This window comes from Jaculus jaculus, chromosome 12 (genome assembly GCF_020740685.1).
Source record: "Jaculus jaculus isolate mJacJac1 chromosome 12, mJacJac1.mat.Y.cur, whole genome shotgun sequence".
NCBI lineage: Eukaryota > Metazoa > Chordata > Mammalia > Rodentia > Dipodidae > Jaculus > Jaculus jaculus.
Window position 1 is genome coordinate 24,087,463 of NC_059113.1, and position 25,763 is coordinate 24,113,225.

At 38.5% G+C, this 25,763-nt stretch overlaps 1 protein-coding gene across 11 annotated transcripts in view; it reads right to left on the bottom strand.

The window, feature by feature from the left end:
- Positions 1–1,454: 1,454 nt before the first annotated feature.
- Rnf170 (ring finger protein 170) overlaps positions 1,455–25,763 on the bottom strand; it is a 45,705-nt gene continuing 21,396 nt past the window's right edge. For 10 of the 11 annotated variants that reach the window (XM_045131241.1, XM_045131235.1, XM_045131233.1 and 7 more), the window contains 4 exons: positions 23,406–23,514; positions 13,136–13,209; positions 10,462–10,572; positions 1,455–2,166 (listed from right to left, as the gene is read on the bottom strand). In XM_045131241.1, coding sequence (XP_044987176.1) covers positions 1,897–2,166; positions 10,462–10,572; positions 13,136–13,209; positions 23,406–23,475 — 525 coding nt within the window. In that variant the 5' untranslated portion in view covers positions 23,476–23,514 and the 3' untranslated portion in view covers positions 1,455–1,896. The remainder of the gene's footprint in view (positions 2,167–10,461; positions 10,573–13,135; positions 13,210–23,405; positions 23,515–25,763) is intronic. The other variant, XM_045131232.1, reaches the window with a different exon arrangement.

Genomic DNA, 25,763 nt, shown 5'->3' on the forward strand with positions numbered 1-25,763 from the left:
GGGATTCTTACAGCCTTTGATGAATCCTTCTGAAAAGTTCCTCTTAGAAGCACCCAGACTTTTCCAGTGAAAGAATAATGTATTATTTTTAAAAAAAAAAAAAAAAAACTCCTGAGAATGCCAGTTTCTCTCCTGCTTCTCAAACTCAACTTTATCATGTATACCTAAACATCACTAATTCAGCTACTGGGGGGAAAATTTTCACACAGGATGGAGATTAATCTATGAAAAGGAAAGTGATGCCCTACCTTCCTTACAAAATTTTCCTAAGGAAAAGTATGAGAGAAACTGCATTAATTACAATGTGTTATGTCTAAGCATTACTGTATGACAAGCAAAGCTCTGTCACATTAGTTAACACTGTGGCATTTCTATTCACAATCTCCTTAGCTGGTGGTGAATCTGATTAACTTGGAAGTGAGAGACTTTATGCCCCTTAGATATACATAGTAAAGCTAAGAAGTTAATGGCAATAATTTCAGATGGCAAAGAACTAGGTATCACCTCATGTGTTCTTGTCACTAGTGAACAATCAAGCAGAGTGAGGCTCATGATGTTTATGGTGCTTGCTTTTCTCAAACAGTAAACTGTAGATGACATGGGACATGAGTTGTGTGTGCCATGACCATCAGAAACACAAACAGTAAGAACTAACCCTACCCAGTCAGCTCAGACACATTTACTCACTCTGCTTGAAATACAATGAATCTGAGCCATACCATGTCGCCTATAAAACTGTATATAGTATAAATGTTTTCTGACAGGCAACTAACCAAATGTGTCCATTCTGTTGGTAGAGCTCGTCAATAATTTAGCAAATCTAAATAGTGTTCTTAATACCTTCTTAAGTGTCTTGAAGCTAACCGCCATGAAAATCTAGTTTCTTTCTGGGCATGGTAGCATACACCTTTAATCTTAGCACTCAGGGGGCAGAGGTAGGAGGACTGCTGTGAGTTTGAGGCCAGCCTGAGACTACATAGTGAATTCCAGGCCAGCCTGGGCTACAGCAAGAACCTACCCCCCACCCACACACACAAACACAATCTAGTTTCTTTAAAAAAAAAAAAAAAGTATCAAGCTAGTCTATGCTTACAGTATTCCCCAAGTACTTAAAACAGTTTCCCTCTAGAACTTTTTTGGTCTGTTTTGTTTTGTTTTGCAGGCCTTGAACGCGTGGCAATCCTCTACCTCAGGCATCCTTGGGCAGAAATTACAGACATAAACTATGACACTAGGCTACAAATCACTTTTATATCTGTTCCTATGAAAGAGTCAAACTCTTGGCTAAATGTCCTAAGTGAACATCAAATAGGCTGCCTGAGGAATCTGAAAACAAAATCAAATTATGAAGTTTCTTTCCATTTCAGAATATAGTTATATCAAAATGAAAAGAGCTTATCTATTCTACATGCACAAAACTTAGCTAGTACTGAAAGAGACATGAACTTGCCCTCCCACATTAAACAGTGTTTTATTGTAACAAAATATTTAGATAAGTTCCAAAGTCATGTGTCACTGTGTAGGTACTCACTGAAGAAGATGAATTTGACAAACTGCATTTCACAACATTGTACTATGTATTTAGCTAAGTAATTTGTGGTAAGAGAAGATACCAAACTTATCTCTTTTCAACTGACTTCTTGATTCTTCAGAGACATTACAGACAACACAGAATTGAGATACAACTATAGATTTTATAATTCTGATCTTCACATTAAAATCTGCAATATGTAAGAATTCCAGTTATATATTGTTAGACATTTTTCAAATAATAACTAAATACTTATAATACAATGGTTTTAAGTTTATAAGATAATATTTGGGTGACTTATATTGCCATGGGTCTTTTGATTTTTTTTACACATTAGGTCAGATATTCCAGTAAACATACTTATTTTATCTGGTTAGCCTTTGGGTTATCACTTCCCGATACATAATGGAGATGTAGATAAGCAACAGAAAGATGACAAAGAAATCATCTAGAAAGCCTAGAATTCCAAACAAGGCTTCAGGTACAAAATCTAGAGGGGATATAAGATAGAAAAAAGCTCCCATTAAACAGAGTATTATTCTAATACGGAACATCCAGAAAAGACCCCCAACAGAAAACAGTTCTCTGAATGCATGTCTCAGCAAAGTGGGGAGATCCATGATTCTTTCCATAATCTGGAGAAGGAAAAACAAACGTGATTTAGCATCTGATATGTCAGATTTTAAAAAAATAGTTTTCTTATAATGTGCAAGCTCAGGATGAAATAAGGAGTTTCACATAGTAAACATTTTTTCTAGCTATATATTTTATTTAAAATTAGTTGTTAGTAGGTTCTTATAAAATAGGTCATTCTGCAGATTATTGTAAGACAAAGTATCAACATGCTTAAAATATGGGACATAAGGGCTGGAGAGATGGCTTAGTGGGTAAGGCACTTGCCTGTGAAGCCAAAAGACCTCAGTGCTATTCCCCAGGACCCACGCATGTGTCTGGAGTTCGTTTGCAGTGGCTGGAGGCCCTGGTGAGCCCATTCTCTCTCTCTCCCTCTCTCTGTCTCTCTGTCTGTCTGTCTGTCTGTCTCTCTCCCTCTCTCTCGCAAACAAATAATAAAAATAAAAGGGAAAATATTTTTAAAATATGGGATATAGACTGAGTATCCTTTATCTATAAATCTGATATCTAAGACATTCCAAAATGTGAAGTGGTCTGATATAAGATTTTCGGATTCCAGATGTTCTATTTATAAAATCTATGCAAATATTCCAAATCTGAAAACTCTGAAATCTAAAACTTCTGGTCCCAAGCATCCAATTATACATACTAATGTCAACTCTAATTAGAATTAGCAAGATAAACCAAGAACCTATGGGCAGGATATCGGGGCTCACACCTATACTCCCTAGCACTGGGCTGAGGCAAGAGGTTTGCCAGTAGTTTGAGGCCAGTCTGGGCTTCAGAGTGAATTGACATCTCAATGAAGAAGAAGAAGAAAAAAATCTAGCACACTGGATTAGGTTCTTAAATTAGTGTCTGAGGGCCAGCTTTATATTCAGTTCTGGGATGGATTCAAAAGCAATCAATTATCAGATGGGGTGATCCTGCAGACAGCTGTCTAACAAACTAGAGATAATTCCGAAAGATTGCTAAGAACTAAAGACGCAGCATACATGAAAGGCCTTTGTAAACTGCCAGATGACTAATTTTTTTTTTTCTTTTTGTGATATGATACAAGCTGGGCAAATGCTCTACCACTGAGCTACATCCCAAGACCTTTTTCTACTTTTCTATTTTCCTTTTTTCTTTCCTTTTAGACAGGGCCTCCACTAAGTTGAGTTTGTGATATGATACATGCTGGGCAAGTGCTCTACCACTTAGCTACATCTCAAGACCTCTTTCTACTTTTCTTTTTTCCTTTTTTCTTTCCTTTTAAATAGGGCCTCTACTAAGTTGAATTTATGGTCATACTGCCTCAGCCTCCCAAGTAGCTGGGATTACAGGGTCTCTACCAGGCGTGGCTGAATATTACACATTAAACACACACACACAGAGAAGCTGGGTGTGGTAGTACACACCTTTAATCCCAGCACTCAGGAGGCAGCGGTAGGAGGATCATTGTGAATTTGAGGCCACCCTGAAACTACATAGTGAATTCCAGGTCAGCCTAGACTATAGTGAGACCCTACCTTGAAAAAAAAATTAACTTTGATGGCAGTTTTAGAAAAGCAATGTGGTAGCACATGTCTGCTTATAATCCAACCTAGCTGGAAAAGAGCAAGTTCAAGGCCAGCCTCAGCAATTAACAAGACTGTTTCAAAATGAAGATTAAAAAGATGTTAGGGGGCTAGGAATACAGCTCAGTGGCAGAGCACTTGTCCAGCAAGCACAAGGATCTAAGTTCAATTCCCAGTCCTGGAAGAAGAGGGATGGGAGTACAGCCCAGTAGTATAGCACTTGCCCAATATGCCCAGAGCTCTATTCAGCAGCTCAAAGAGAAGTACCAGCAGTACAACTGCCTCCATCCAGTGAGCACTTCAGGCCCTTCTCTACTCTGCTTATAGTTCAGCTTTTCTTTTGTTTGTTTTTTATTTGGTTTTATGACACAAGGTCTCATATAGTCCAAGCTATTCAAAGTCACTACAGCTGAGGATGATCTTAAACTGACCCTCCTCAAGTGCTGGGGTTACAGGCATGTACAGCCACACCCAGTTTAGGCAGTGCTGGGGATTAAATTCAGAGACTCGTACATGGTAGGCAAGCACTTTACCAAGAAAACAAAATACTCAGCTCTAGTTCAGCTATCCATTATTTTATTGGAAATTTTATAAATGCATATATTTTCATCATATATACCACCACTACCCTCTTGTGTCCACCTCTTACTCCTGCTGAGCCCCTTCCTTCTACTTTCATCTTTTTTTTTTTCCTTATTAGCTAATTAGTTCAACTAGGCTTGCTTGCATGAGTGTGATGGGGTCTTATTTACCAGAGCATGGGCAGCTTACCAGTGGGCTACACCACTGACAACGCCTCCCCTCTGCCAGCAACCACTAACTGCCAGTGGCTTTTCAGGGAGGGGTGGAGCATCATGAGCACCGCCTCGCAGTTTAGCTATTCTTAAAACTTTGCATAAAAATCATAAATCGGGCTGGGGAGATGGCTCAGTGGTTAAAGGCAATTACTTATAATGCCTGCTGGCCCAGGTTCAATTCCCAGAACCCACATACAGACAGATTCACAAAGTAGGACATGTCTCTGGAGTTTGTTTACAGAGGAAGAGGCCTTGGCACATCCACACACTCCTCTCTTTTTCTGCTTGCAAATAAATAAATAAAAATATTTAAAATCACAAATCTAATTTGGGATATGTATTTAAGTACCAAGTATGCTGAGAGGGGAAAAGGGACAAAAGAATTTGAGCTGGGCGTGATGACACATGAGTGTTTGGGAAGTAAAATCAAGAGGATCAGGAGTTCAAGTCCAATCTCAGCTACATACCAAGTTCAAGACCAGCATGGCTGACATAAGACTTTGTCTCAAAATAAAAATAAAATAAAATATAACACAAAACAAAGTAAAAATAAAGCAAGGAGTAAGAAATGAAGAGACTGCAGCTTTGAAAATTCCCCTAGATCAGCTCTGCTTGCATTTCTTTGGTTCCTGTTAGAAAACCAGTAACAGAAGAACAAGTGATGCTTTAGAATCATTTCCCATGTGAAGCTTCTATTCTCAATGGTAGAAACTATCATGTAAAACAAAAGGGCAATACACACTTTCCACAAAAAATATGGTAAGTTACTTTAAATATTCTCATGATTAGCCAATATGTCTTCTCAATTTTGTTTACTTCTAATGTCGAATCAGATAAAAATTATATTAAGCAAAAAATATAAAGCTTAGTAGAAATATGTATATATAAAACAATCTTCTTATTCCAACTTTGAAGGAGGTGGGAGACAAAAAAGCTGAATATCTTTGTTATAGTTTTATCATATGCATGCCTTCTTACTTAGTAAGTACCTGAATACTTCAAAATGTTTTTGTTTGTTCGGGTGGTTGGTTGGGTTTGTTTTGATTTTGATTTTTTGTTTTTCGAGGTAGGGTCTCACTCTACCCAGGCTGACCTGGAATTCACCCTGTAGTCTCAGGGTGGCCTCAAACTCACGGCGATCCTCCTACCTCTGCCTCCCGAGTGCTGGGATTAAAGGCATGCACCACCACACCCACCTCAAAATGGTTTGTTTTTAAGGTAAGTGATAGTTCTTAAGTTTGAAACATGTTGTATTTTCAAATAATCATTCTATAACTGGGTGTGGTGGCACACACCTCTAATCCCAGCACTCGGGAGGCAGAGGTAGGAAGATCGCCATGAGTTCGAGGCCACCCTGAGACTACAGAGTGAATTCCAAGTCAGCCTGAGCTACAGTGAGACCCTACCTAGAAAAAAAAAAAAAATACACACAAACACACACATTCTCTAGGGACATGTCGATTGAATTAAGTTTTCCTAATTACTTAAACATCCCCCCCAAAAAATAAGGGAGTACACCAAATATTTCAATACTTGATATTTTTGGTTGGAAGCCTAGTTATCAACTCTTTCCTGTCTCTTCTTTTTCTTTTAAATTCAGCCCAGGCTAGCCTCAAACTCATGCTCCTTTTGTCTCAGCTGCTCAAGTGCTGGGATTATAGTTGTAGATGACCATACTGGGTTCAATTTTCATCTTTTCAAGTTATGTTTTTAATTACTCTATTTTTTATAACTTCATAAATGTATATTATGTATTTTAATTATATACACCACTAATTTACTCAACAAACTTTAAGTACCTATATCTATCTCAGGCACTGAATATTACAAGGAAATTATTAAAGAAACACAGTGGTTGCCCTCATGAGGTTTTTAATCTATGGAGAAAGGTAGTAAAATTTGAGTGCTATCTGTGATTAATGGTATAAAGGAGACATACAGAAGGCAACACTAAGGAATGTGGAGTCCATCAGGAAAGCTTCTTTGAGGAGGGTGGAGGGACAGGGACCCGACACAGAAGACATGTGTAAGGTGTTCATGTGGAAAGAACATCATGTGTTTTGAGAGCTGAAGGGAGGCTTACACAGCTGAAACAATGTGAGCAAGGAGAGTGACAGGGTTAGAGAGGAAAGGAGGGCCAGATTATGGAGGGCATATAGAAACATCATTCCAAAAAACTGGAAGTTGTCTTGGTTGGTTGTTGAGGCTGGCCTGGAATTTACCATGTAGACCAGGAGAGTGTCAAACTTTTGGGCAATCCTCCTGCCTCTAGGTCTGTACAATGCTAAGTTTACAAGCATGCACAACCACCACGTTTGGCTGAAAGTTGGAAATTTTAAAACACAAGGGTATTGGGGTCTGGGGGATCCCTATAGTTTTTGGTGATTTGAACTAGTATGATGGTTACAATGAAAGAGGCGAGAAGAGGCAGAGTCAGGAAGGGTTTGTTGTTGTTTTGTCTGATGTGTGTGTTGTGTGCACATATATGTATGTATAGATGTGTGTGCCCCATGAATGCATTTGCAGGGGCCTGAGGAGGACGCTGGTTATCTTCCTCTTTGCTGTTCCATCTTATTTCCCTTAGACTGAGTTTCTCATGGAACCTGGAACTCCCCATTTTTGAAAAGACTGGATGACCAAGATGCCCTAACAATCTTCCTGTCTGTACTGCATTTAGCAGTGGGATTACAGGCATTTGTGGCCTGACCCAGCTTTCTCCATGGGTGCTAGAGGTAGAACACAGTAAGTATACTTATCCACTGAGTCATCTCCACAGCACAAAGTTTGGAGTTTTTGATGAAGCAAAAATAACAGGACAAGCCAGGCGTGGCGTCACACAACTTTAATCCCAGCACTTGGGAGGCAGAGGTAGGAGGATTGCTGAGAGTCCAAGGCTACCCTGAAAATACAGAGTGAATTCCAGGTCAGCCTGAACTAGAAGGAGACTGTACCTCGAAAAACCAATCAATCAATCAATAAATAAATAAATAAAAAATAACAGGACACCCAAAAAGAAAAAATAAAATAAAGGAAGAAAGAAAATGTGGGACTTTTATATTAGATACAGAGAGTGGAAAGAAGAGGATATCAAGAAAAGAAGGCATCAATGAGGAAATGAGTTCACTATTACACATTAAATTTGGGGTGCCCATAAATATCCAGATAGGGGAGGGGGAGGGAATTACCATGGGATATTTTTTTATAATCATGGAAAATGTTAATAAAAATTTAAAATTTTTAAAAAAGAGAAAAATAAATAAAAATAAATATTTGAAAAAAAATCCAGATAGAAATGTCCACTGAGTTTACAGCCATACCACACTAAACGTGCCCAATCTCTTATGATCTCAGAAGCTAAGCAGGGTCAGGCCTGGTTAGTACTTGGCAGGGAGAAATGGCCATTGAGCAGTTAGATATATAGTTCTAAAACTCAGAAGAGGGCTGGAGAGATGGCTGAGTGGTTAAGGGGTTCTTGCCTGCAAAGCCTAAGGATCCATAACCCATTTCCCAGGAACCATATGAGCCAGAGGCCCTGGTGTGCCCATACCCTCACTCCCTATTCTGTCTCTCTATTTCTCTCTCAAATAATGAAATAAATAAAATATTTTTAAATAAATAAATAAAACTCAAAAGAGAGGTCTGTACTAAGTATATTCTATTTTTTGACATAGAGTGAAATATACACTTCTAAATCATTTGTTAGATTTTGAGACAACCAGAATAAGTCAATGAAATGTGACCATTTCTAATTTATCAAACATTTTGAAGGGGGGAGAGAATTAACTATAGATTTTTTTTTCAGGTTTTTTTTTCTTTTAGTTTTTCCAGGTAGACTCCTGCTATAGCCCAGGCTGACCTGGAATTCAGGCTGGCCTCAAACTCACAGCATTCCTCCTACCTTTGCCTTCCAAGAGCTGGGATTACAGGTGTGCACCGCCACACCCAATTAATGTGTTCTTTGAAAGAAGGATGATGACTGGAGAGATGACTTAGCAGTTAAGAAACTTGCCTGCAAAGCCTAATGAACCGAGTTTGATTCCCCAGTACCTACATAAAGCCAGATATACAAAGTGGTGCACACATCTGGAGTTCATTTGCAGTGGCTAGAGGCCCTGGCACGTCCATACATGCTCTTGCTCTTGCTCTCTCTTTCTGACTCTCTCTACTTGAAAATAAATAAAAAAATTTTTTTTCAAAAAAGGAAGGACATTAAAAGGCTGGAGAAATAGCTTAGTGTTTAAGAATACTTCTTGTGCAAGGATGAGGATCTGAGGAAGCTTAAAAGACCATTCAAGGGCCAGGCGTGGTGACACATGCCTTTAATCTCAGCACTCAGGAGGCAGAAGTAGGTGGATTGATGTGAGTTCAAAGCCACCTTGAGACTACATAGTGAATTCCAGGTCAGCCAAGGCTCAAAAAAACAAAGGAAAAAAAAAAAAAAAAAAGCTCCCCAGTACCCATGTAAAGCCAGATGCACTAAGTAGCACATGCATTTGGAGTTCATTTGCAGTGACAGGAAGCCCTTGCAAGCACATTGTCTTTCTGTGTCTGCCCCTCTACCTCCCTCCTCCTCTCTCTTTCTCATAAATGAGTAAATTGAAAAAAAAAAAAAAAAAAAAACCACTCAAGTTCAATCCTTAAGACCCATATAAACAGCTTGACATGGCCACACATGCTTCTAAACCCAGTCCCCAGGGAACCGAGACCTGAGAATTGCCAGAGCTCGAGAAAAATCGGCAGGCTGTGGAATCAACATAGGCGGGGACGCTCTGTGTTCTACTCTTGTCACTGCAGGAGAGCACATGGACACCTCATGGGCACATACCATGCTTGTATTGTGCACACCAAACACAGGTGAAAAGAAAGGTGTTAAGATGGGCATGATGGCAAATGTCTATAATCCTAGCACTTGGGAGATGGAGGCAGAAGAATCAGGAGTTTAAGCCCAGCATCAGTTACATGAGACCCTGTCTCAAACATAAAAATAAATTTAAAAGACCGGGCGTGGTGGCATACGCCTTTAATCCCAGCACTCGGGAGGTAGAGGTAGGAGGATCACCATGAGTTCAAGAGCCAGCCTGAGATTGCATGGTAAATTCCAGGTCAGCCTGGGCCAGAGCGAGACCCTACCTTGAAAAACCAAAATAAATAAATTTTAAAAGAAAGGTAGAATATTTCAGCCGAACTTTGCATTATAGGTAGGTAATTATAACTACTTAGAACACCAAGGCAGGAGAATCACAAACTCAAGACCAGCCTGGGCTACAGAGGGAGTTCAAGTCCAGCGTGGGCAACCTAGTGAGAACCCGTCTCAAACTAAAATGTAAGTGAAAGTAAAAAGACAGCTGTGGACATAGCTCAGTGGAAGAGTACCTGCCTAGAACATGATAGGCCCTAGGCTCAATCCTCAATCTGAGAAGAAAAAAAAAAAAAGGATGTTTCTGAATAGCTAAGATGACATATAGACCTCAAACCAAGAGCTAAGGAAAATTTTCCAACAGGGCTCAGAATAAAGGAAATAGAGTAAAATATAATTATAAAACTCTCACTAAAGTCTTGTGTTTTCATGAGACAGTGACTGATTTTCACATGAGCCAAAAATTTTCCGTTTAAATTTTTTTCTATTCTTTTGCTAGTTTCTCTTTCATAAAGCCATTTATAGTTGTTGTTTGTTTATGAGACAAAATTGTAGTCCTTGGGAAAGTTCTAACTTAATGATGGTAATGAGGAAGATAAAAACTTTCCAAAACACACTTAATGTGACCTTCATAGGGAATAGCAGTTGGTAAATCTCACTTTAAGAATACAATAGGCTACCCCAAGAACCTCCAATTATAATCATTAATGTCTTGATGCAATCTTATAGCATCCTGAGACTAACCACCCACACAAAATGCTCTAAGGAGGAGAATTACCTATGTATTACTGTAACATTACTTACAGATCTAGGCTGCCCCGAGAACCTCCGGTTATAATCATTGATATCTTGATGCAATCTTATAGCATCCTGAGATTGACCATCCTCACCAAACACTGTTAGGAGTAGAGTTACCTGTATGTTACAAGAGAAAGTTGTTACACTTTCTGTATCACTAATTTTTTTCACTTTGTGTTGTTCAATAGAATGAAAAAAGCTTCTAAACATGTATTTGATTTGTTCCTTTGAATAAAGGCACTATGAGAAGGATAAGTTACTATTGTCTTAAAATAAAATCCATTGAAAATATAATTTTGAATTCTGAGAAAAAAATGGACACCACATGCAAACACTGGTTCTAACATTGTCCTGTCCATAACTGGGATAAACTCCATAGTTCTCAGAACAAGCATATATTTGAAGACACCAGGACGATGAAAAACATTTAGGAGCAAAGGGACATTAAAAATATATAACTGATAGAAAATGGCACATGGAAATAAACAGTGAAGTCACAAAATAAGACATAGAAAAGTGATTAACGTATTAGTAGTGTGTGTATGTATTTATATGTGTGCATATGTAATATATGACAGAATAATATTTCATAGTATTCATAGTAATCAAAGAAATTAAAATCAGAATAAAAACATTACATTTTAACTATTTATTTGTCAAATATTTTTCAAAAGTTTCACGTTATATATTTCTCAATGTCTAAGTGGACACTTTTTCAAATGTTGATAAGAATATAAATCTGAAGAGATGGCTAAGTGGTTAAGGGGCATAGCTGTGAAACCTAATGACCCAGGTTTGATCCTCAGTATCCACATAAAGCAAGATTCACAAAATAGAGCATGCATCTGGAGTTCACATGCAGTGGCCAGAGACCCTAGCCATTCATTCCCTCTCTGCCAAGCATGGTAGTACACGCCTTTAATCCCGACACTTGGCTGAGGTAGGAGGATTACTGTGAGTTTGAGGTCAGCCTGAGGCTAGCGTGAGACTATCCTGAAAAACAAAACAGAACAAAAGAAAACAATGACAACAAAAGAATATAAAATGTAGACTGGAGAGATGGCTTAGCAGTTAACTTATTAGTTCTCTTCATGATAGCTACTGATGACTGGGTCATAAAAATGAGATATATACACAATGGAGTCTTACTCAGCTATAAAGAGAAAACAGTTTGTAAAACTTAAATAAAAATGTATATAATTGGAGCAAAAATAATAAATAGTAAGGTAATCTAAGTGCAGATAGACAACGCATATCTGTCACATGTGAATTTTCATGTGTAATACTTATATGTGTGCTAGTAGGGGGATGTGAGACTGAGTGTGGACTAGGATTCCACAGAGAAGACCACAGGAGAAGAAGTGATGAGCAGGAAAGGACAAAACATGTAGTATAAAAGCAGAGGAAGATGCTGGAGGAGAGTGCAAGAGTGCAGGGAAGAGAAAGGAAAAGGAAAATAAAAAATTGTTTGGAAACACTATAATAAAATTTTTAAATTAAAAAAATACATATATGTATATATGTATGTATGTATGTATGTAAGTATGTATGTATTAATGTATATATCTGAGCCAGGTGTGGTGGCGCATGCCTTTAATCCCAGCACTTGGAGGCAGAGGTAGAAGGATCACTGAGTTCAAGGCCATTCTGAGACAACATAGTGAATTCCAGGTCAGCCTGAGCTAGAGGGAAACCCTGCCTTAAAAAAACAAAAACAAAAACAAAAACAAAAAAATTAACCATGGGCTAGAAAGATGGCATAGCAATTAAGGTGCTCGCCTGCAAAGCCTAAGGACCCAGGTTCAATTCCAAACCCACATAAGCCAAATGCAGGAGGTGGCACATGCATTTGAAGTTCATTTGCATTGGTTTGAGGCCCTGGAGCACCCATTCTCTCCCCCCCCCATCTTTCTCACTCTTTCTTACTCTAATAAATAAAATTTTAAAAAATTAAACATAAGGGGACAAATATAAATAAAAAAGGAAAACCGATTTTCTTTTTCTTCTTCTTTTTCTTTTTTTTTTTTTTCAGTTTTACAAGATAGGGTCTCACTTTAGCTCAGGCTGACCTGGAATTCTCTATGTAGTCTCAGGGTGGCCTCGAACTCACGGTGATCCTCCTACTTCTGCCTCCCTGGTGCCTCCCTGGTGCCTCCCATGCGCCACCATGACTGGCTTCTTTTTTCTTTTTAAATAACTTTTCATGTGATTTATTTGTGAGACAGAGAAAGAGAATGAATGGGCACGCCAAGGTCTTTAGCCATTGTAAACAAACCACCTTGTGAGGACCCTGAGGAATTAAACCTGGGTCTTTTGGCTTCACAGGCAAATGCCTTAACCACTAAGCAATCTCTCCAGCCCCCAATTTGCTTTTCAAAAAAGAGAACTTTATGTAAATAAATAAATGCTTTCCCATGATTAACTAGTTCATTTATTCCTTTCTTGGTAGTGTAAAAACTCTTGATTTCAGCAGGACTCATTTATCAATTGATTTTCACTATAAATACAGGTGCTCAAATAGAATTAATGATTTTTTAAGTATTTTTTAAACAACAGTAACATCACAGTTATGTAAAGTAAAAGTAATTCTGCTAAAAAATAATTCAAAATTTAAATATCAAGACTATTAATATTTCCAAAATAAAGCAGCATAAATGATGCATTCTGGATTGAACATTACCGTTTGCCGGCAGATTGGACAACTGATTGCTCCAAGCCATGAACCATATCGCCAGTATGCAATAATGCAGGCACCTAGGGGGAAAAAAGAAAGCATCAATACTGAACTTTTAAAGTCTGCATCTGTTCAGAATGATTAAAATACTTAATAGTATCACCTTACTTAAAACTAGTTTTTACATCTGTTGTTTATGAAATATTAATTGAAAACAATTTTAACTTAAAAAAGGGGAAAAAACAAAAAAATTAATGTATTTATTTATTGTTTGTTTGTTTGTATTTTGAGGTAGGGTCTGGCTCTAGCCCAGGCTGACCTAAAATTCACTATGGAGTCTCAGGCTGCCCTCAAACTTATAGCCATCCTCCTACCTCTGCCTCCTGAGTACAGGGATTAAAGGTGTGTACTACTATGCCCAGGTTAACTTTTTCTCCAATCAAATCTTAAAACATTAAAATCTGGCACCTATACCCACCAATTAAGAAACATTTTTAAAGCTGGGCGTGGTGGTACACACCTTTAATCCCAGCACTCGTGAGTCAGAGGTAGGAGAATTGCCGTGAGTTCAAGGCCACCCTGAGACTCCATAGTGAATTCCTGGTCAGTCTGGGCCAGAATGAGACCCTACCTCAAAAAACCAAAAAAAAAAAAAAAAAAAAAATAAAGAAAGAAAGAAAGAAAAATTTTTAGGGCTCTGAAAGCCTGTGGGCCTGGGTTTGATTCCATGCATAAATCCAGATGCACAAAGTGGCACATGCATTTGAAGTTTGCAGTGGCACAAGACCCTGATGTAACCATTCATTCATTCATTCATTCTCTCTCTCTCTCTCTACTTGCAAATAAGTAAGTAAAAATGTATGTTAAAAGTCAAAGCCCTCATAAAGCTTTAAAAAATAATTTAGGGGGCCAGGAAAATGGTTCTGTGGTTAAAGTTATTTATCTACAAAGTCTATCAGCCTAGGTTCAATTCCCTAGTATCCACATAAAGGCAGATCTGAAGTAGTACATAAATCTGTGATCCCAAAGTGCCTACAATGATGGGAGATGGAGCAGCTAATCTGACCTTCCTTTGCAGTCTGACAATTGTTTGCAACAGCAGGAGGCTGTCTCAAAGAAGATCGAGCACAGACAGCTTCAAGTTGTCCTCTGGCCACCACACATGCACCCATATACACAAAAATAAACAATGCTAAAAATGTACTTTTATTTAAATCATTAATTAAGCAACAGATATTCTTATATAACGAAATTATTGTATATATTGTATACATATATATTAGATACAATGAAAATTCTTATATAATGAAAAGCCTTGGTGTTATGAGGCTTCCTATGTAAATAAACATCACTAGTTTCTAGATAAAAACATAACTGTTTTCTTCCTTAAAATAAACATCTTTGTGGGCTAGGGGTACAGCTCTGTTGACAGAGGGTATGCATGAAGCCCTGGGTTCCATTTACAGCATTGAATAAATTGGGCATGGTGGTTGTGGTATGATTCAGGTGTCCCCCATAAACTTATGTGTCTGAACACATGGTTCCCAGCTGGTGGCCATTTAGGAACTGGAGCCTCCTGGTGGGGTGCATTGTTGGGGGTTTTCACTGCCATCATGGAGCTTCCCAGGAGTGCCTTTCCTCCCACATGCTGCTCCTGGTCAGGTGTTTTCTGCCAGCAATGAGAAGCTGACTGCAACAGTGGTGTATGCCAATAATATCAGCATTCAATAGGTGGAGGCAAGAGAATCAGATCATTCTTGGGCTGGAGAGATGGCTTAGCAGTTAAGGCACATGCCTGTGAAGCCTAAGTACCCAGGTTCGGTTCTCCAGTTCCCACGTAAGCAAGATACACATGGTGGTGCATGCGTCTGGAGTTCGTCTGCAGTGGCTTAAGGCCCTGGTGTGCCCATTCTCACTCCCCCCTCCCCCGTCTCTAATAAATAAATAAATAAAAATAAATCTTTTTTTTAAAAAAAGATCATTCTCAGCTACATAGTGATTTTAAGGTCATCCTGGGCTACAGGAGATCTTGTCTCAAAAATTTAAAAAAAAATTACAATCATGACAAGTCATGCACATTTTCTACTCTAAACTTTGTATGTTTCAAAAACACAACTTTTGGGCTGAGGAGATGGTTCAGCAGTTAAGGTACTAGAGCTTGCAATGCCTGACGGCCCAGGTTCAGTTCCCCAGTATCTATGTAAAACTAGATGAAAAAGATGGCACATGTGTCTGGAATTCATTTGCAGTGGCTAGAGGCCCTGGTGCACCTATTCTCTCTCTCTCTCAAATAAATATTTTAGAAAACAAATACAACTTTTAGTAACACTATGTACAAGCCAGGTGTAATAACATACCAGAATTCTGAGTTTGAGACCAATTGGGCTACCCAGTGGGACCCCTGTCTCAAAAAAAAAAAAAGTTTAAAAAGCCAAAATAAACAAAAGGTGGTTATAATCCCAGGAGCTGAGAGTTAGAGGCAAAATGATCAGATTTTCAAGGCCATCCTCAACTACATGCCATATCTACCTCCCAACCCCACAAAAAAAAAATCAAAGTACTAAGAAAAATTAAGTAGGATAAACAAAGAACCAAAAGAGACAAAGATTAAATAGCTTTGTCCTTAATAAACTTCATAGTCAAGTTTAATATTTTAATCAACTTTATTAGATGAATTTCATTTTTCTACTTAAAAATATTCACAACTAAAAATGGCAATAATGCCTACAGGAAGAATTTATATAACTTCAAAAAGTGGTATGGGGCTGAAGAGATGGCTTAGCGGTTAAGGCATTTGCCTGCAAAGCCAAAGGACCCCAGTTCAATTCTCTAGGACCCACGCAAGCCAGATGCACAAGGGGGCGCATGTGTCTGGAGTTCATTTGCAGTGGCTGGAGGTCCTGGCACGCCCATTCTCTCTTTCTCTCTCTCAAATAAATAAATAATTTTTTAAGTGGTAGGGTAGGGCTGGGCATGGTGGCATATACCTTTAATCCCAGCAATCAGAAGGCAGAAGTAGGAGGATCTTTGTGAGTTTGAAACCACCTTGGGACTACAAAGTGAATTCCATGTCAGCTGGAGCTACATGGAAGCTCTACCTTAAAAAAAAAAAAAAAAATGGTAGGAGCTCTCAATGTATAAAACACTGAACTTCCACCAGAATTACCCATTAAGTTCTGCTTACAGCACTGTAAGGCTTCTCTAGTCCAAAGTTCCAAATCCTTCCACATTCCTCTTGCAAACCAATTTCAAAAGACTAAAACAGGGCTTGAGGGATGGCTTAGCGGTTAAGGCGTTTGCCTGCAAAGCCAAAGGACCCAGGTTCAATTCCCTAGGACCCATGTTATCCAGATGCACAAGGGGCACATGCATCTGGAATTCGTTTGCAGTGGCTGGAGGCCCTGGCATGCCCATTTTCTCTCTCTCCTCCCTCTTTCTCCGTCAAATAAATAAATGTTTTTTTAATTTTTAAAGACTAAAAAAAAAAACAAAACACATGGTCAAATGTGGCAATGGCTCCACTTTTCAGTATCAGTTTTCTGTATCAGTTACTTTTTTGTTACTGAGAGAAAACACTTGACCAAAGGCAGCTTAAGGAAGGAAAGAGTTTATTGTGCTTTATAGCACCACACTGCAAAGTGGATTATGGTGGGAAAAACAAAGCAGGAACATAAAGCTGGCATCATATCAGCAGGGAGGAAGTAGAGACAGAACAGCAAACATGGCTGGGCTATAATCCTTCAAGGCCCACCCTCACTGACCCCTTCTCCAGCAAGCCTGTACCTCCCAAAGGTTCTAAACCTCAAACAGTGCTAAAAACTGATTACCTGCACCTAGAATCTATGACTAAGTAAATCAAACACTTCAGTTCACTTGAATCTACTATTAAATGTTTGATGGTGGGCTGGAAAGATGGATCAATGGTTAACGCACTTGCCTACAAAGCCCAAAGACCTAGGTTCAATTCCCCAGTACCCATATAAAGCCAGATCACAAGATGGCTAGAGGCTCTAATGCACCCATTCTCATTTTTACTCCATCTGCTTCTCTCCCTCTCTCTTTTATAAGTAAATAATTTTTAAATTTTTTCTTAAAAATGCTGTTTTTTGTGGGGGTGGGGAGGGAGGGAATTACCATGGGATATATTTTATAATCATGGAAAATGTTAATAAAAATTTTTAATTTAAAAAAAAATGCTGTTTTTCTGTTCAACTTTCTCCCTTCACAGAAAAAGTAGAATGGTGGAGTCAGGTATGATAGCACATGCTTTTGATTCCAGCACTTTGGAAGACTGAGGTAGACAGATCACTGGGAGTTCAAAGCCAGCCTGGGTTATAGTGTGACTTCCAGGGCAGCCTGGGTAAGAGTGAGACCCTTCCTGAAAGGACAAAAAAAAGACAACAAAAAACTAAACTAAAATAGAATTAGGATGGTGGGAGAAATAATTATCAATTATCAACTTCTTTTGTCACTCTCCCCCCGCCCCCCACCAAGGAAGGATCTTACATTAGCTTGGGCTGACCTGGAACTCACTTTGTAGTCCCAGGCTGGCCTCAGACTCACTGGTATTCTCCTAATTCTACTTTCCAAGTGCTTAGATTAAAGGTGTGCACCACTATACCCTTCTCTGTTTTCTTTTTTTTTTTTTTTGTCTTAAGTCTTTATGTTGGGCAACCTGTTCAGTTCCCCTCTCAACAGCAGCTCCATTCTTTTACTTTTCTGTACAATAAAGTTTACTTCCTCTCTGCAATAGACTTTTTTCTAAACTTGCTTTCTCCCTTTAATAAAAGTTTCTCCTTTAAAACTAAAGTAAAGTCTTTATTTTGAAAATCACTATTAAAATCTTACACATGGAAACATATGCTCACAGCTGGGTGGAGAGAATCTAACCAAAAACCTTCAACCATATGCACATATGTGGAACGTTTTACATCTAGCAACCACAATGATGCAATATGTTTTCATCTGGCTCACAATACTTCTGAATTTGTTTATTTACAAAATGGGGATTTCACAAGTCTGATGGAGAACTGAATAATGCTAGCTGCCAGTGCAAGTAAGGTGATTCTGCTATTATTCCTAACCTAGTGCAATGGGGGAGAGGTATGGTACTCCATATGAAAACTGAATTACTGAACTAGTGTGCTCTTATATAAAAATTGTTTATATACTTGAACTATTTTCCAAAAAAAAACACACTTATCTTTATGGAGAAATTGAACAACTAGTCGTGTGTGTGTGTGTGTGTGTGTGTGTGTGTGTACAAATGGAAACAAAACAGAAGTCCCCAAGCAAGGACTGGGAATGTATTCAGTTTATAGAGTGCTTTCCTAGTGTGAACAACTCTGGGTTCAATCACCAGCACCACATAAACTGGATATGGCTGTACATGCCTATAATACTAACACTAAGAGGTATGGGTGAAATCAGGAGACTCAGTATTCTAGGTCATTCTCAGGTACAACAGTGAATTTGAAGCCAGACTGGGATATATGAGACCCTGTTCCCCATACCCACCCTCCCACAAAATAAAATAAGCAGAGCAGGATATCAAAAACAATCTACCTGATTACCTCATATCCACCAATAACACAATACAGCCATTTCAATTGACAGGATTATCCACTTAGAGAATTAGCTAAGCCTGGGTTGGCAAATAACTTCATTTTGTCTGCCAGACCTCAGTGATTGCTAATACCTGCCTGGAGGATATGCCAGAGGATGACTGAGACCCTATCTAGACTCAGAAGAAAAGAAGATCAGGTGGATTAAGAATATCTGAGATGGCTCAGCTTTGCTTGCAAAGTCTGCTAGGCCTAGGCTCAATTCTATGTACAAAGGCTGCAAAGAGTGGCAAGCATCTGGAAGTCACTTGCAGAGACAAAAGGTGCTGGTATGCCCACACATACACACACATCCAAATAAATATATATATATATTTTAATTTAGAAAAAGAATATCTGCTAGAAGTTTGAGGACAGGAAGGTTTCTGCCTGTTCTGATAGCTATTAAGTACCCCTCCCCCAACACACAAAGAAAATCTGATCTTTCTTTGGTTTTCTGCTCATTAGTGTAAGATATCAAGAAAGTTGTCTTTTCTTCCCCTTCTCTTTTGTCTCTCCTCCCACCAGTTATGCTCAGACCAGGTCAGGGATTTAGGAATCACCTCCTATCATTGTAATTGACCAAGCCTCAGACCTGGGCTGAAAGGAAGGAATGTTGCCTCCTCCCTTAGTCACTTTTAGTATTTTTTAAAAATCCTTTAGTTCTGATTTTTTAGTCTCCAGCCATGCATATATTTTCTCCTAATGATTCAGGACTCTTCTATATGTTATTCCACCCAGTCTATGATTAGGAGTTCTCTACTACTCATGTATGCACATATGCACAACTCATACACTTTCCTTCTCATTCTTTATGTCTTCCTTCCTTATTCCCTTCCCTTTATACCTCAAAACTACAACCTTCCATAACTCTAACAAACTCTAAAATTTGTGAGCCCTAAAAGTATCTAAACTTTCTTATCCCATTCTCATTCTTTTTCATAGATAATCTAACACTATTCCCTACCCCACCCAGTCTGCTTCCCTATCACTTCTAGCCTTACTAACTAAACTCCATACCATTCATGTTCATTAATCCTCCAACAATTATTGAAGTAAAAGAGACTACTGCTCTTAACTAGCTAGTGTGAAATTTGCATAGAATGCATATCAAGCAATTGTGTCACTCTTGCAGTTAATATTCTACTCTGGGAGTAATATAGAGGCCACACCAGGACTCCTGATCTCTTGGACTGAGGTTATAATTTTTGAACTATGCACTTAAGGATACAGCTGCTAAAAATTTCTTAGCAACAAAATAACTCCAGATGAATAAATCCCTATAATATTACAAAAAAGAAAAGTTAAAGTAATACAACTCCTCCAAAAATTACTAACCCGAAATAACAGCCTCTAGTGAGAAGGAATTAGATGAAACTCAAAAGAATGATTATACCTATGTTCAAAGAAATCAAAGACAAAAATGAACTCTATAATCAATCTCAAGAAAACTCAAGCTAAGGAGATGGCTTGGTGGTTAAAGGTACTTGCTTGCAAGCCTGTTGGCCTGGGTTCAATTTCCCAGTACCCATGTGAAGCCGGATCCACAGGTAGTACATGCATCTGGAGTTTACTTGCAGTGACGACAGGCCCTTCTGCAGTCTTGCACGCTAGCTCGCTCACTCTTGCTCACTCGCTCTTTCTCTCTCTCTTCCTCCCTTCCTTCCTCCCACTTTCTCCTCTCACAAATAAACAAAAAAATTTTTTTTAGGGCTGGAGAGATTGCTTAGTGGTTAAGGCACTTGCCTACAAAACCTAAGGACTCATATTCGACCCTCCAGGTTCCAAGTAAGTCAGACACACAGTGACACAGGTGTGCAAGGTCGCACATACGCACAAGGGGTTGCATGCATCTGGAGTTCAACTGCACACCCTGGCACACCAATTCTTTCTCTCATTTAAAAAAAGAAAAAGAAAAAGGCAAGTCTGTTGGGCTTGCCTCAAAAAAAATTTTTTTAGGGCTGGAGAGATGGCTTAGCAGTTAAGCACTTGCCTGTTAAGCATAAGGTCTCTGGCTCAAGGCTCAATTCCCCATGACCCACATAAGCCAGATGCACAAGGTGGCACATGCATCTGGAGTTTGTTTGCAATGGCTAGAGGCCCTGGCACACCCATTCTTTCTCTCTCTCTCTCTCTCTGCCTCTTTCTCTGTTTGTTGCTCTCAAATAAATAAATATAAATAAATTTAAAAAAAGAACTAAAACTAGCTGAAAAATAAATAGGTTAATTCAACAGAGGACAGAGGGATCTAGCAAAGAAATGTAAATACTAAGGAAAACAACAAACTGAAATACTAGAAAAGAAAACACAGTAAGTCAAATGAAAAATCTCCATGGGAAGCCTCACCAATAGACTAGATGAAGGAGAGGAAAGAAAACAAGGTGGGGAAATTGGAGCACTCCAACAAGGAGAAAAAGAAGTTAATAAGAAGGCATGAGGAGGATGTTCAAGACCTTTGGGACACCAAGAAGAGATACTTGTTTATCTATACCCATTGTTGCTCTCTAGTCATAATAAGAAAAAAAAAAAGGAATCAGCTTAGCTGTCCATCATATGATAGATGAATAATGAAAATGTGATATATATTATGTGCATGTATATGTATATATGTGTATGTATATACATATATGTAATAAAATTGTATTTCATTGTAAAGAAAATTGAAATTATGAAAATTTCAGGATAGTGGATAGAACTGAAAAATATTATACTAAATGAGGCAACCCAGGCTTAGGAAGAGAAACACCTGAATGTTCTCTTTCATATGCAGATTCTTGCTTCTAATTTTTTTTTTCTATTTATTTATTTATTTTGTTTTTCAAAGTAGAGTTTCACTCTAGTCCAGGCTGACCTGAAATTCACTCTGCATCTCAGGGTAGCCTTGAACTCACAACGATCCTCCTACCTCTGCCTCCTGAGTGCTGGGATTAAAGGCATGCGCCACCACATCCGGCTATTTCTAATTTTTAGAATAGTATGTTTTTGCTCTTGTGAATGAGTATAGAGGCCAGCAGGCTAGGAAGGGGGCAGAAAGGGGAGGATTAGCATTATTGATTAGGGGTATGAACTGAGCACACACCTTATAGATAGGTCCAAGTTTAAAACCTGTCTCTGGAGACACAGTGGTTAAACACACTTGACTGTGCAGGCTGTCAGCCAGGGTTCAATTCCCCACCATCCATGAAATGTCAGATGCAAAAAGTGACACAAATGTCGGGCTTGGTGGCACGGTGGCACACACCTTTAATCCCAGCGCTTGGGAGGCAGAGGTAGGAGGAGAACTGCTGTGAGTTCAAGGACAACCTGAGAACTACATAGTGAATTATATGTCAGCCTGTGCTAGAATGAAACCTTACTTCAAAAAACAAAAGAAAAAAAGTGACACAAGTGTCTGGCATTCATGTGCAGTGGAAAGAGACCCTGATGTCCCACACCCCCAAACATGCACGTGCAAATAAATAATATTTTTTGTTGTATTGTTATTGTTGTTTTGTTTTATTGAGGTTGGGTCTCCCTCTAGCTCAGGCTGACCTGGAATTCACAGCAATACTCCGACCTCTGCCTCCCAAGTACTGAGATTAAAGGCTTGTACCACCACACTGGGCAATAACAATATTTCTAAAATAAAAAACAAAACTTGGTCTGTTGCTTGGCAACTGGGCTACCCTTTGTAAAATTTCTTAATGTCTCTGAACCTAGGTTTTCTCATTTTGGGGTTAGATGAGAAGCTGTATGTTGAGATTATGACACATAGTAGGCAACCTCCCAGTCTCATATACTGTAACACCAAACAATGTTGCCTCATGAATCTCTGTGAAATCATTCTGGAGTTCAGGAGAAACAATGAAGGTAGAAAGCCCTTCTTGCTTATACTAGTACATAATCCATGTTTGTCATTCCTCCTCTCAACTGTCTTTTGGTCAAAAAAAAAAAAAAAAGATCTTTCGTGCTCACTAGTATAAAGAAAGACAGTAGAGATTTAGGACAGATTGGCTGGTTGGTTTGTTTATTTTTGCTTTTTCAAGGTAAGGTCTTACTCTAGCCCAGGCTCACCTGGAACTCACTCTGTAGCCCCTGTAATTCATGGTAGTCCTTTCATCTCGGCCTCCCTAGTACTAAGATTAGATATTTGCTGCATGCCTGGCTAGGACAGGGTTGTTGAAAAATCAATCTTCCCATCCTAGGAAACTTAAAGATGATGAGCTTCTGTTCAATAAAACACCTTGCTACTAAGTTGATGAATTAGCTCCTATAAACTCTAAACCCAACAAGTGCTATACACTAAATAGAAAAAAAAGATATGAGAGAGGGGTGGTAGAGAATAAGAAAAAGTTGTAGGTATCCCAGGATGTCTTGAACTCATTATGTAGCTGAGGATGACCTTGAACTTCTGATCCTCCTGCTTCTACCTCCCCAGCACTGGATTTCTAAGTGTGGGCCACCTTTCCTGGGGATCAAACCTTCATGCATACTAGAAAGCCCAATACCAACTGACCTGCCATCCCATCACTTACTATTATGTAGATGCTAAATATACTTAGGTGAAAACTAGAGCAGGATTTCAAAAACAATCGACTTTTTCAGGAACTAAGAAATAAGAAATACAGCCTATGTATACGTATTGACCTTACCATAAATTGTCACTATAAGCAAGTATAACACTGTTTGCTTACCACAAAAAAGATGTCCACAGTTGGTTTCAACAGGGAAGGAGGCTTGATGTAAGCAGATTGGACAGTACATATCAGTGTAAAACTGTTGTCGGGCAGTAGTCGGGGCATCCTGGTGAGAGGACATGTATACATGTTTACACCATACACAACTCCCAAAACTGACAAACAGATCCAGTACATAGCTTAAGGATTTAACAAGTTTAAGAAAATTGTGAAGCTATGCTGTTTTATTCAAACCACATGGTAAAAAATAGCTCAGTGCTAAAGCACTTGCCTAGCATATGTGAGGCCATAGGATCAAAACATAGGGCCACCAAAAAAAAAAAAAAAAAAATCACCATTAAACAATCAAACTGCATGGTTCCACTTTTCCTCTTACACATAAGTAGAAGGCAAAATGTAGATTAATTCAAGGTCTCAAGGTTTATATTTTCATTCACCAAAATGAGTAGCTTATTTTAAGTACCACAAGCTAATAAATAAACTGAAAAATGAGAAATATCAGGCTAGGGTGTAGCTCAGTGGTACAGAAACCACTGAACATTCATGAGGCCCTACATTTAATCTGAAGTATTACCTTTTTAAAGTTTTTGTTCATGATTTATTTATTTGAGACAGAGCTGTATTATGTAGCACTGGCGATTGTCCTGCTTCCACCTCCTAAGAACTGGGATTACAGGCATGCACCACGACTTCTGACTTTATTTTTAATACCTTTTTCATTTAGAAACTACCCTCCTGATAAAAGTTGCATATATAGTGTATCTCAACCAAGATGAGAATTAAACTTTCAGAGAAGAATATTTGCTCATTTTCAGGAGCAGGAAAATTTAACACAACTGGTAACTGAAGGTCATCTTTCACATGGTCATGCTAGTAAATGGTAATCCATCCCTCCATCACATCTGGACTGTGATCAGACACTACTGTCACGATTTTCCAGTATGAGAATCATGGAGACATCAACCTTCCTAGAATGTAAGTGCCGTGAAGACAAAGAGTTGTACCATAGGACCTAAAATGCCTAGCACTACCAAAATGTATACCTTTCAAAGCATTTAGCAAAGCCTGTTTTGGTAATATTTTGTACATATAAATAGGCTAGTTGGCATTAAAATTTCTAGTTAAAAATAAAATTTCTAGGGCTGGAGAGAAGGCTTAGAAGTTAAAGCACTTGCCTGCAATGCCTAACAACCTGGGTTCAATTGCCCAGAACCCATGTAAAGCCAGATGCACAAAGTAATACATACATACATCTGCAGTACATTTGCAGCGGCTAAAGGTCCTGACATACCTATTCTATTCATTCTCTCTCCTTGCAAATAAATAAATAAAATATTTAAAATAAAATAAAATTTGTAAAACATAAATTTAGCTACAAATTAAATCAGAGATCTTTGTTTCAACTATCAATATATCATAATTAGAATTTCATATTTCCAAAGAAAGCACTAAATTAACAAAATATTCTATAAGCCAAGGTGATATAGTCATTTATGTTAATTTTAATACTATAAAAAGAAAAAATGTATATACTTAATTGTTTTTTATTTTCTACCCTTCCTTCTCAAATTTTGTGTTCTCTCTCTCTAAGAAATAACCCCTCCAAAAAGCAGGGCATGGTGAATCACACCTGTAACTCCAATACTAGAGAGGCAGAGGTAGGTAAATCACTGAAAATTCAAGGCCAGCTGGATCATTCTAGTGAGTTCTAGACCAGCCTGAGCTACAGAGTGAGATTCTACCTTCAAAAAAAGAGTAATGGACAAAAAAAAACAGAATGGCTGACCAATAAAACTTTCTGCATAAATAGAAATCTTAATCTATGCTATCCAATCCAATATGATGACCACAGTCACATGTGACTACTATGTACCTTGAACTGTGACTGATATCCCTAAAATAATGAATTTTAAATGGTATTTAATTTTAACTTTAAAAAAATTTAAATATTTTATTTATTTGAGAGAGAAAGAAAAAAGCAGATAGACAGAAAGGGTGCACCAGGGCCTCTAGCCACTGCAAACAAACTCCAGGTGCATGTACCACCTTGCATAACTAGCTTTTCAGGGGTACTGAGGAATCAAACCTGGATCCTTTGACTTTGCTGACAAGCACCTTAACTGCTAAGCCATCTCTCTAGCCCCTGATTAACTTAAATTTAAGTAGCCCTATGTGGCTCGTGGCTACTATATTGAACAACACAGAGAAAGCTAAGACCAGAGCTTGTATGTAACTTTATGAGGTAGATGAATTATTTCAAAAATCACTGTGAGCTGGAGAGATGGCTCAATGGTTAAAAAGCCTGATCCAAATTCAGTGCCTTAATATCCATGTAAAACCAGATGCACAAAGGGC